General features: G+C 26.2%; 3 protein-coding genes across 3 annotated transcripts; all 3 read left to right on the top strand.

Annotated features, from left to right (window-relative positions):
• Positions 1-543: 543 nt before the first annotated feature.
• Phum_PHUM352970 (uncharacterized protein) lies at positions 544-2,432 on the top strand (the record flags this gene model as incomplete). Its single annotated transcript, XM_002427862.1, has 4 exons — positions 544-579; positions 641-958; positions 1,127-1,361; positions 2,212-2,432. 4 exons carry the CDS (start codon positions 544-546, stop codon positions 2,430-2,432), a joined length of 810 nt encoding a protein of 269 aa, XP_002427907.1.
• A 924-nt stretch (positions 2,433-3,356) lies between these two features.
• Positions 3,357-6,584, top strand: Phum_PHUM352980 (protein C10orf118, putative; the record flags this gene model as incomplete). The annotated part of the gene is made up of 10 exons (XM_002427863.1): positions 3,357-3,875; positions 3,963-4,175; positions 4,250-4,636; positions 4,729-4,871; positions 4,964-5,180; positions 5,243-5,446; positions 5,532-5,756; positions 5,846-6,007; positions 6,262-6,411; positions 6,510-6,584. The coding sequence occupies 10 exons, from the start codon at positions 3,357-3,359 to the stop codon at positions 6,582-6,584; spliced, it is 2,295 nt and encodes a 764-aa protein (XP_002427908.1).
• Positions 6,585-8,121: 1,537 nt separating this feature from the next.
• Phum_PHUM352990 (paramyosin, putative) lies at positions 8,122-12,470 on the top strand (the record flags this gene model as incomplete). The annotated part of the gene is made up of 4 exons (XM_002427864.1): positions 8,122-9,546; positions 10,976-11,083; positions 11,170-11,700; positions 11,775-12,470. The coding sequence occupies 4 exons, from the start codon at positions 8,122-8,124 to the stop codon at positions 12,468-12,470; spliced, it is 2,760 nt and encodes a 919-aa protein (XP_002427909.1).
• Positions 12,471-12,799: the final 329 nt, after the last annotated feature.

Consider the following 12,799-nt stretch of genomic DNA (forward strand, 5'->3'; position numbering starts at 1 on the left):
AATAATAATAATAATAATAATTTATAACGACAGAAATAAAATATTAATTAATTAATTAATTAAATTATAACGTTATCAATTGTTTGTACAAACTTTATCTAACAACACGTGCAAAAAAAATTGTTTTTTTTTGATTAACGTACAACAAACAACAACGCAAAAAAAAAAAAAAACAATTTTAAAAACAAATTTGTTTTGTCTTTAACCATAATAATAATAATAATAATAATAATAATAATAATTTCGAGTTAAAAGAATTTGTAATTTATTATCTCGATAATAAATAATAATTGTTTATCGAAACGCTACTTACTACCCCGTAATAAATTCAATTCAATGATAATAATATTTATAAAAAGGTTATATAGGAAAAAAATTATTACCGAGTAATTTTTATTATGTTAAAAAATTAAAGTAATAATTTTAATAATAAATAATGATAGATAAAATAATATAATACGAAACAGGGAGAGAGAGAGAGAGGGAAAAAAACCACAAAATTCGAAAGGTGGTAATGATGTGTGTGTGTGTGTGCACGTGCGAATGTATGTAAAGCGATGTTTTTGTTTCAAAGGAAAGGTCACAGTTAATGAAATAATTAAAAATGTCGGAATATTAATTTTTTTTGTTTGTTTTACAGGTTACAAGGGTGGTTCACACCCGTCAGATAAAAACTCAACCCATGATGGATATCGTAATAGCCATAATATCCGTGCCACTATTGGTAACGTTTAGTTTTATGTTACAACGACACATGCGATCAGATTGGCTACATAATTTAGAAACAAGGTGGAGAATATTGGGACTCGGTCTTTCCCTATTATTTATTAGTTTAGTCGTTTGCTTATACGTAATACACAGGTTGGGATTGTGCATATGGGCAGCACAGCAACAAAGAGAACTACGTCAAAATCCAGAAATTTGTCGAAGAGTTACACAAATACCAAATAATAATTGCGTGAGTGTGTGTTACATTGCTTAATTCAATCACCTATTAATTAAACAACTCTCTTTTTCTTTTTAAATTGTATTTAATTATTGTTTTCGACAAACGACGTTTGAAATTTCTAGAAAGGTAACAAAACTATAATTATGTATAAATAAAATTTTTTTTTTGACATTATAGCCACCATCTCTAGCGGCTACTAATAGTCAAATTCAGCTCATGGTAGGGGGAGGAGAATTGCCACCGAGTTATGATTCAATAATGAAAAATTCAGATTTTCCACCACCTCCTTATCTATCTGTTTTAATTTACAATGAAAAAAATGATACCGTGCCAGAAGTTAATGATAAAGAACAAAATATTCAAACCATCACCAATACCGAGCCAAGTTTCAACCAGGAAAGATCTCAAGAAAGTTCACAACAGCAAGAACAACAACAACAACAACAGCATCATCAATTACAAACAGGCTGAAAATAATTTTTTCAATTAATAACAATAATAAATCATAAATTTCAATAACAAAACAAAACAAAAAAAAATTATTACATTTTTTTTTTTAAATTAAACACCACCAAAGAGTTTTTGTTTTATAATTGAATGATCAGACAAATGTTGTTGTTGTTGTTCAGTAAAGTAATAATAATTTTTTTTTTTTGTAATAAATGTAAATGTTAATTATTAATTTACAAAAAATTATAAAAAATTTATCCTATAAAATATATTATGCTTTTTTTTTTTTGTTTAGCATGGAAAACTAAATAAATGTGACTAAAATTTAAAATAATAATAAAATAATTAGTGCAATCATTACAAAAAAAAAATTAAAATTTTTCATTATTATTATTATTGTTGTTTTAATAATGAATTGAATTTTTTTTTTTTTAAATAAAATAACTGTTTTCAAATACAATAACTGCACATATTATTTATTATTGTTGTTAGTTCACACTCTAAAAAATTTTATTAATAAATGATAATGAAAATGAAAATGTTAAATGATATTAAAATAAAAAGAAACAGGAAATAGTATTTCATTTTTTACATCTGACAGTTTTTTTTTTTTGAATACCTAAGACCTTTAAGTAAAATATATAACAATATAAACCTGATTTGGGAATTGTATAAATGCAGGAATAAAAAAAATTTCATGCAAATGGTTTGTTTGTATAATAAATAATTGTTTTTTTTAACTTGAAAATTTTTCACCATAACACTTGACATTATGTAAAAACCTGTATTTCTTTTTTCACCAATTGTTACAGCCTTTATACCTATTATACCTAAACCTTTGATAGACTTTGATATACTATTAATGCCTTTATACCTATATGCTTTATACCTATATGCTTTGTACCTATATGCTTTATACCCATATGCTTTATACACATATACTTTATACCCATATGCTTTATACCTATATGCTTTGTACCTATATGCTTTATACCTATATGCTTTATACCTATGTTGTAGCCCATACCTTTGATTCATGTAAAAACCCTTTTTATAAATAAAGCAAAGTATAAGTATCTCATTTTTATTGTTTGCATAATACCATGAAGAGTAATTTCATCATGAATATAATATGCATAAGATTTCTCCATCATTAACGGTAAAAACAAATGATTTGGAAAAAAAAAGGCAAAGATTTTGTTATATTAAACCATAATAGTTATAAAAATCAATTTTGATTAAATTCAAATCGTTTGACTACACAAAACGTACAATAAATCTAAAAAAGTTTTTCTTACCGTTAAAAAGAACATGGCGGCCTGTATTTCAAAAAGCACAATTGGTGGTACTAACACTTAAACATTTATAAATAACTTAAAAAATTACAGTTAAAGTTAAAAAAACACTCAGAAATTATATGTCAGGCATAAATCGTAACAAAATGCACATAAATATAAATTCAAAAGAAAAAAAAAATGAAATAAAACGTTTAAAAAAGAAAAGTTTTTAAAATAAGCTTGCAGACATTTTTAACGACAAAAATTTTTCATACCTTTTGCCACGTTCAGACGTGGCTACAGCTGGTTTTGCTCGATTCAAAATATCGTACTTTATATTTACTTTGTTTATTTATAAAAATCAATTAGTTTTGTTTTTAGTATTTTTATTATTATTATTATTATTATTATTAAATAATATTCAACTTTATTATTATTAGTTAAAATAAATTTTTTTTTTTTTTTAATAACTGCTTCCTTTCTGTGTTAGGTCATGTACTTAAATACTAAAAGGATTATAAAAAAAATATACGTCCTATCAGAAAAAGGACTGGAAATGAATAACAAACTGAATTTACCAGATGGTATTAAAAATTATTTTCACGAAGAACGATAATTAATTATATCCACCCGTCAGCAAATTTCTTTTTTTTTCTAATAAAAAAAAAATCTTATTTGATATGGATGAAGATAACAGTGTTAACGACACTGCTAACTCAGAAAATATTTTTACTGAGGTCGATGATGCATATGATAATTTAAAATCTATTACTTTAAATAGTTCAAATGATGATGACAGCAATGAAATACAAGAAGTGGAATTATCTCAATCGACTGCAGAAACTTGCAGCAATGATTCGCAAAATTTTGTCGAAAGTGATCACTCAAGTTCAGAATATGTAGAAAGTGAAAGTGAAAATATAATAGCAAATGGAGATGTCATTACAGAATTTAAAAAATTAAAAAAACTAAATAAAATATTAAACGAAGACATAGCAAAATTAGAAAAAATCAATGAAAAATTAGAGGCTGACAGGTGTCCAGAATTACACGAATTGCAATTAGAAACATTAGAAACAACTATATTACAACAAAAAGATGAAATTACTAGGTTAAAAAATTTATTAGAAGAAGGAGAAGGTACTTTTCAAAAAACAATAGCTCAGTTAAAACAAGATTACGATTTGAAATTAGAAAAAGTAAGCGATAAAAAATAATTTTCTCAATAATATAAATCAATCTCTTATCGTTCTAATTATCATGATGTATATATTTTTTTCAAACAGTTATCTAAACAATATGATTTAGCTAAAAAAGAAAAGGAATCAATGGTCATGAAATATGCAGTAAGCGAAAAATCCGTTATAGATCTCAAGCGTGAAATTCAATCATACGAATTAAAATTAAAAGAAAACCTTAAAGATAAAGAAACTAACATGGCAAAATTAAAATGTGCTATTAATGAAAAAAATAAAGTTATTCAACTTCTCGAATCTAAAGTAAGTATAAACATAAGATAAATAATTTATAAATCGAAAGAGAATTTTTTCAATTATTAAATTAAAAATTTTAGAATTCAGAAATATCACAATTAGAAAAAGAAAATGCGAAAAAAAAATATGACATAAGCATGCAAGATTCAAAAATCAAATGGATGCAGGGAAGACTTAAAGCCGAAATGGATAACCATGTTGAAACGCAGGGAAAATTGGAAAAATTACAGCAAAAACTTAACGAAACAAGAGAAGAAGGAGAACAATATAGAAAACAATCACAGGCTCTTATTAAAAGTTATCAGGAAGCGCAAGAAGAAAAAGTTAATTATGAAAATGAACAAAAAGCTAAACTCATAATTGACAAACATGATGAAGAAACGACAGCAAAATTACAAACTGAATTAGAAAATATGAAAACGAGATTGCAAAATTTAATTGAAGAAAATAGTTTTTTTAACACTAAAGTATGTTTTCTTTTTTCCCTATCAGTAGAAAATTGATTTTATCAATATAATAATAATGTTATTTTTAAAAACTTTTTGAATAATACCTTTAGGTTCAAAACTTAGAAAAAGAAAGATTCGAATATGAAGAAAAATTAAAAAAATATTCTAGAGATATTGATATGCAAAAACAGACAATATTCGATTTACAATCTCAATTAGCAGAATATGAAACAATGTCATTTTTGTTAAAGCAGTAAGGCAATACATTTTTTTATTTGTTTTTCTTATTTTTTTTTTTGAAATAATTACAACAAAATTTATCATTTTTTTTTTTTCTAAAATAAGGGAAAAGGAAAAATTAATGACAAGTCAACAAGAAATTAATAATTTACGTTTACAATTATCAGAAACACAGCAAGAAATTGAAATATCAAAAAGTCGAGAAGCTGAATTGTTAGAATTTACACAAAATCTAACAGAAAAAAATGTCAATTTGCAATCTGATTTTGCTGTCATCAAAGCAAAAGCTGATAAGCTTGAAACAGATTTCAGTTCTTGTTCGGTAAGTAAGAAAATTAAAAATTATTTTGATAAAAATTAATGATAAGAGAATTTTTTAAATAGGATCAAGTAGAGCAATACAGGGAAGAAAATTTGCAATTAAAAGAAGAATTAGAAAGAGAAAAATCAGAAAGAAATTTAGAAAAGGTTAAACTTTCAAAACGTTTAGATGAAGAAATTAAAAAATCCGAAGGGCTTGCACAAGAAGTAGCCGATCAACAGGGAGAAAATCATTTATTGAAAAAAAAACATTTGATTTCTCTCAAGGTATTGATTTTTCATTTGATTTGTTTTTTGGGGGGGGGAAGGCCATCGACAGGTGGTTTAATTTAAAAATCGTTTTCATTTTCAGGAACTTACAAGAGAATTACAAGTTTGTAGAAAAAAATTAGAAACTTACGAAAATTCTCAAACAAATCCTGGATTCGTGGACGAGTCGAGAACGAGTTCGAATACGTCGTTGAACATTGTCGAAAATGTCGATAATAAAATTTCATCTAGTCATTCATCTGTTGCACCCTCGCCATCTCTTCCTGCCGAATTTGATAAACAATTATTAATTGATAAAATAGTTAAGGTTGTCATTAGAAATTGTTTAAAAAAAAATTTTTTTAATTATTCTCTCAGCCATTGTTGACAACGTTTTTCTAAAAAAAAAAATTCCAGATACAAAAATCGAATGCTAAAAAATCAGAAAAAATTGAATTTTTAGAAGAGCACGTCAAACAATTAGTTTCCGAATTACAAAATAAAAGTAGAATAATACAAAATTACGTTATAAGAGAACAATCTGGAACTTTGTCATCTGAAACAATGGATCAAAACAAGGTTTGTGATTATTATTATTATAAATTTTCTTTAAAAAAAAAAAAAAAGTTTTGTCTCATTGATTTAAAACGTCTTTAAAAAAAAAACAATTTTTTTTTAAAAGTTTTTCGATTGGAATTTCAAACGGAAATCAAAATCTGGAAAAAACGGTAACCTGTAAATCAATACAATACATTAGTAATAATAATAATAATAATGATTAATTTTTTAAAATTGAAAAATGAATACGATGTGACGTAAGGGTTTGATTTCAGGTGGCATTATCTAAACACGGTGGAATAATGGCATCCGTTTACAATTCGAAACCCGTAGACGATGGAATGACTCTAGAACTTTCGTTAGAAATAAATAAAAAATTACAAGCCGTTTTAGAAGATACCCTTTTGAAAAATATAACGCTTAAAGTAATTAATATATTTACATGTTTGAGAGTCCATTAAGGGGAGTCCCCTTCCCTTAAATTTGAAAAAAAATTCTGATGGTTTTTGTTTTTTGCCAACAGAAAAATATGGAAACTCTGGGAAACGAAATAGCGAGGCTGTCGGAATTAAATCAACCGTCAAAGGTACAAACGTAAAATTCGAATGGGGGAGGATGTCTAAGGGATGAAAATGTCGTAAATGTCAACAAAAAATAAATTGTCGTGCACAAAAAAAAGCCTTTTTACAAGAACTCATAAGAAATAAATGAAAACACGTGTAAATACAAATATTAAATGACGATAAGTTGCAGACACAAACACACATAATTTTTTAATTAAAAAAAAAAAAATTATGTTAAATAATTATTATTATTATTAACCATTATGTTACTTTATATGAAGGTTATATATTTTTAATGTAAATAATGTAAATAAGAATAAGAAAATTGTAATGGATATCACGGATTCGCGCGCCATTTTAAAAAAAAAAATACGAGATTTAATAAGTACAAAACGTTTTTTCAATTACAAATTTAAGCCAAATAAGTACCTCTCGAATGTAATTAATTTAATAATAATAATAATAATAAGGAAACAGTATAAAATTAAATTAAAATTAAAATTATTCAATCGAAGAATTTTTTACAGTGTAATGTAATTTATCATTTAAATAAATAATTTTTAAAATCCTATCCGAACGCCATATTTGTTTGTTAAAAAAAGAATTATTTTTAATTATTATTATTATTTAATAATATATAAAGAGTATTATACATATAAAGTAACATTTATATTATAATGTATAAAATAAATAAATAAATATATATGTAAATATTAATATAAAATTTTAATTTTTTTTTTTTAATGAGAGAAGAAATTTATTATTATTATCGTAGAAAATTTTATAGTTTGAAAATTAGTTTAAAAAAAAAAAGGAAGAAAAATTCATTCAATACGTGTATAGTAATAATAATAATAATAAGGGGATTTGGAATTAAAAAAAAAAAAAAAATAAAACGGCTCATATTTTAAAATTTCCAATTATAGGACTGCATCAATAGGGTTTTTACCAAGCCCAAATAACATGTCTAAAAATAAAAAAAAATTTTTTTTTTTTTTTTTCGTGTGTGTGTGTGTGTGTGTGTACACAAAAAAACAAGGAGAAAAAAAATGAAAAGAATTTTAAATAGAAAAGTTTTCTCATCGACTCAAAATATAAACGAAATGAAATCTTTGAGTCTCATTCACTTCCTTGACACCCTCGAAAAATGTCTAACCCGAAAACTTTGGCATCGAACAATTTATTCGAAATTTTTTTTTATTTTATTTGAATAATTTTATGTTGCCAAAGAGTTTTTAAAAAAATAGAAAAAAAAATTTTTTTTTTGTCTTTGTTTAATATTATAAGTTTATTTAAAAAAAAAAAAAAAAAAAGTTAAAATTTTAAAATATAGAAAAAAAATATAAAAGTTTTTGTCATATTATTAACAAATCAGAAATTAAATTTAGAAGTGAGTCAGTTAAAAAAAAAGTGTTTTATTATTATTATTATTATTATTATTATTATTATTATTTGTCGTCTACGGGATTTTTTTTTTTCCTAATAATAATTTTCTAGTGAGTAATAATTTTTTTTTTGTCGTCGTCGTTGTCGCGTTTTAAGTGAATGATAATAAATAAATAAATAAATAAAATGAGTTCGAGTTGGTTCGATTTGGACGATAGTATCGCGTCAGAATTTTTCGATAAAACCCAAATGGAATTTGCATCAGGTGAGAAAAATACAGGTACGAAAAAAATACACAAAACGATGGAAAAATGGAGCGCAACGACGGATGTTAATGAAATAATAGATTTGGCAATGGGAAAAACGGATAGAAGAGATGAAAAAAATAAATTATTAGATAGTCTATTGAAAGATAGATTGACGGGAAGGAATTTTACCGGAAGAACATCATCAACATCAACATCGACAACGCGATTTTCCGAGGAACCTCATTTCAGAATGAAAAATTTATACGTCGATGATTTTTTCTCTGATGTAAATGAAAAAGTGAGTAAATTTAAAAATAAATACGTGGATGATGACGTGAGATACGACGTGGAAAGTCAAAAAAGTAGTAAATACGGTAGGGAAAAAAACGATTCGAAATACGAGTGCAAAGAAGGTAGACACCCGGAAAAATCAGCAAGTGGAGGTTCTGCCAACAGTTACGCCTTCACCGAAGTCACCAACGATGGAAGATCTAGAAAAGATTCGATGGATAGTACCTGGAGTAGAAAATCAAATCAAGGACAAGTTAATTTTCCATCGAGTGCATCGAACGTGTCGGAAGATTGCGATACGTATTCGGCACAAACGATAGGTAGATCTATATCCAGAGATTCCGACGATTCCGTTTGTACGGAAAAATCCGTTAACAATTCAACGATATCGGAAAAATTACCTGACGGTACGGATAAAACAAAAATCGAAAGTAACGAATCGTGGTTGAAGAAATCGACGAGCGGATCGAAAATATCGGAGAAAAAATTCAACGACATGACGCTAACGGAAAAAAATGACGATGGCATATGCGAGAAATCAACGACGAGAATGTCGTATTTGGAAAAATCCGCAACGGGTTCGTCTTTGAAAGAGGAAATAACATCGGAAAAACTCACGTCGTCGAGTAGTAAGGGAAGAACGAAAACTTTGGAACAAAAAACGTCATCGGAAAAATATAAAAAATCACAGAGAACAATGCCGCCGACATCATCGTCAAGTTATAATTACGAAGATTTAAATTCTTCTTCTACCACGTACGAAAGATTTACACCTTCTTCGTCTTTTTTTTCATCTTCTAATTCTTCGTCTTCCACCACCGAAGATCGTTCGAAAACATCGAGTTTTCGACTCAAAGAACAACTTTTTACTCCGTCTCGAACTATGAAAGCCTCGGAAAAAATTTCTAAACTTATTGATGAAGCCGTTTACCAAGATGACCTCTTCAAGATACCATCTTCCCTACAAACAAACATCGATAAAGTCACAGATGATTTTTTCAACAATTCGAAAACATTTTCCAGAGATCGTGCAAGAATCAACAGGAGAAGATTAACGGACATATTAACCGGAGTAAGTATCAACTTCCACATACAATAATAATAATAATAACGAAAACCTAACAAAAAAAAAAAGAAAATCAAAACGGAAACGTTTGTTCTTTGTTTGTTTAATTTCATTTATGTTTATCAATGAGACTGATTTACATTTTTAACACGTCTAAGCGCCATTTTTTTTTTCTTTTTCAAAATTATTTATTTTTCAACGAAAGAATTTTCTTTAAAAAAAAAAAAAATGATTTCCCATTAAATTATAAACTATTAACAAATAATAATAATGATGATGATGATGATAATAATAATAGTAATAATAATAACGGGTAATTAAAATTTCAAAAAAAAAAAAAAATTAAAAAATTGATACGAATCCAATAAATTCTTTCGTTTAACAAAAAAAAAAAAAATAATAACGATGATGATGATAATAATAATAATAATTCGTAAGCTTTTCGTTAAATAATTTCCCAACACGTTTTTTATATTTTTTTTATATTTTTACATAAACAAATAAATGTTTGAATGTTTTTCTGTAAAAGTTTTATATTAAGAAACTTTTTCTTTTTTTTTTTAAACAAAATTCAAAAAAAAAAAAACAAATTTTTCTTTCTTTCTTTCTTTTTTTCTTTCTTCTTATTTCAAACATTCGTATATAGAAAACGTTTAAATAATAATAATAATAATAATAATAATAATAATAATAATAATGATAATTTATTGAAAAACGCGTTCGATCGAACGTTTAAAAAGAAAAAATTTTTTTTTGTGTCACATACCATACCCAATACACACGTGGAATGACGTAAAATTTGCCCGATTTAAATTTTATATAAATAATAATAATATAAAATAATAAATAAATAAATAAATAAAATTATCGATTTTAAAAATAAAATTTTTCTATTATTATTACGAAAAGTTTATTTTAATAATGTTCTAGAAAAAAAAAAAAAATTACGTTCCGAGTTGTACGAAACGATTGTAAATTTTTTTTTCTGTACTTATTGCAGCCAAAAAAATTATTATTATTATTATTAAGGTTATTGTAAAAATAAAAATAAAAATAAAAAAAAATCCTCCATGATGACAATCGTTAATTCAAATCGTGACTCAAATCATTATTAAACGCAAAAAATTTTTTTAAATAAATAAAATGATTTCATTTTTGTTAAATTTAAATTGTTTATTATTACCAAAGCGTAAAATAATTTTATTATAGCGTGTTATTATTATTATTATTAATAAATAAACAATAATTAACGAAATCGTAGTTTTATTATTATTATTATTATTATTATTATTGTTTATAATTTCTAAGAAATCAATTTGAAATTTGACAAAACAAAACAATAAAAAAAATTATTATTGATTTTTTTAAAAATAAAAAATGGCGTTTAAAAAAAAAAATTGTTTAAATTATTATTGTATTTGTTTTTCTTGTTCAGGTTGAAAAAGAAGAATCGTACGTCTCTTCGACGAGAATGAATGAATTAAAATTAGAAAATGATTATTTACAACAAGAAAATACAAAACTTCAATCTATAATACAAGACGTAAGTTACAAGAGATCTGAATCGATCGACCGGAAGTTCCAGACATCAAACCATTGAAACATTCGCAATTTTGTTTTTACTTAAAGGTAACGGGAGTGAATAAACGATGGCAGATATACAATAATGAAAGACATCTTTACGTTCAAAAGTTGCTAGCAACAATACAAGATTTGCAAGAGCAAATAAATTTAATAAGTGAAAAATCGGCTTTTCAGAGCAAAACCAAAGAAGAAATGAGCAGTCAACTCGACGAACTCGAAAGGGTGAAGAAAGAACACGAGGAACGTGCGAACGTTCTCCAACTTCAAATCAAATCGCACAAAGACGAACGGGACGCGGAAAGAAAGGAAAAAAGAAAAGTTTTGCAAGAAAAAGAAGATTTGGAAAATCGCGTTATGGAACTCACGAGAGACGTCAAACTATTGAAGGAAGTTCTTCAGGAGGAAAGACAACATCGTAAAAATAAAATCTGCAACGTTTGCAAAAATAATTTCGACATTTTTCAAAATTCTGATTTCTGTACGTCTTCTACCTCTTCGCCTCCATTCTCGAAAATTCAAAATTATACGATGACAAATTCAAAATTTTCCAAAACGGGACACGTACCTTACGCAACGGTAAACGTAATGATGACGTCTTTTTTCAATTTTTAAACAAAATCTACAAGTTTTAATTTTTATTCTTCTTACAGACCAACGAACAATGCTTTTATACCAAAGAAGGAATATCAGGATCGGATTGTAATTCCTACTTTGTACCCGCAAGACAAAATTTCGGTGATGCGTTTTCCAACGATAGATTTTCAAGGGTAACGAAAAATAAATCATCTTTGTCGAGTGATACGGTGGTCGTGGTAGAAGACGAAAGTGGTTTGAGATTAGCCATAACGGAACAATTTCCCTCATCGAAAGAAAACACGTTAAAATCAATTCTTAAAAAAAATGAAAAAAAAAATAAAACGTCCAAATCATTTGTTAGGCAGTTAGAGAGTGACGAAACGCAATCGGCAATGAGAAATAGAATTTTATGTTCGACAAATCCGAGCATAACATGCGAAGAATGCAGTCCGACAAATTCAAATGTTTACGACTTACCTTCCGGTTATAAAGGAGACGATATCCCTCGAATCGCTTCTTTTTCTCCCGATTCATTAAATTCTTCGAATTTCCTTTCGATAAAAAATCCATCGCAATTTTTAAAAGCCGGAAGTGAAATAAGCAGATCGAGATCCGAACCGAACACTCGTAGTAATTCGTCGGAAAATTTAAAACCTTTGCGTGAATCATCATCCTGGAACAGTGAATCTTTCGGCATGGATAACACCGTCAAAGATAGCGTCGTTTGTCCAAATTGTGATGAAGTTCTTCCATCTTCTGTCGTTTCTTAACTTTATTACAAAATAATTAAAAGTGTTCTTCTGCACTAAAAAAAAAAAAAAAACAAAAATACAATTGAGTTGAGACTGCCATTTCTTTTTTAAGTAATTTTTTTTTTAGTAGTAGTTTTGAAAAAAAATTAGTATACATTTACGTTTTTATTACGTGTAATTTTTTATTAATATTATTATTAATAATTTTAATTATTATTATTACTTTTTAAACTAATAAGTTTTCATGAGTGATTTTTATTTAAATATATAATTATTTTAATAATTGTACTCGAGTTACGTTTTTTTTTTATGAACTAACCTTTTTCCTTAAAGATATATCCGAGAGA

This window comes from Pediculus humanus, genomic scaffold (genome assembly GCF_000006295.1).
Source record: "Pediculus humanus corporis 1103172107764 genomic scaffold, whole genome shotgun sequence".
NCBI lineage: Eukaryota > Metazoa > Arthropoda > Insecta > Psocodea > Pediculidae > Pediculus > Pediculus humanus.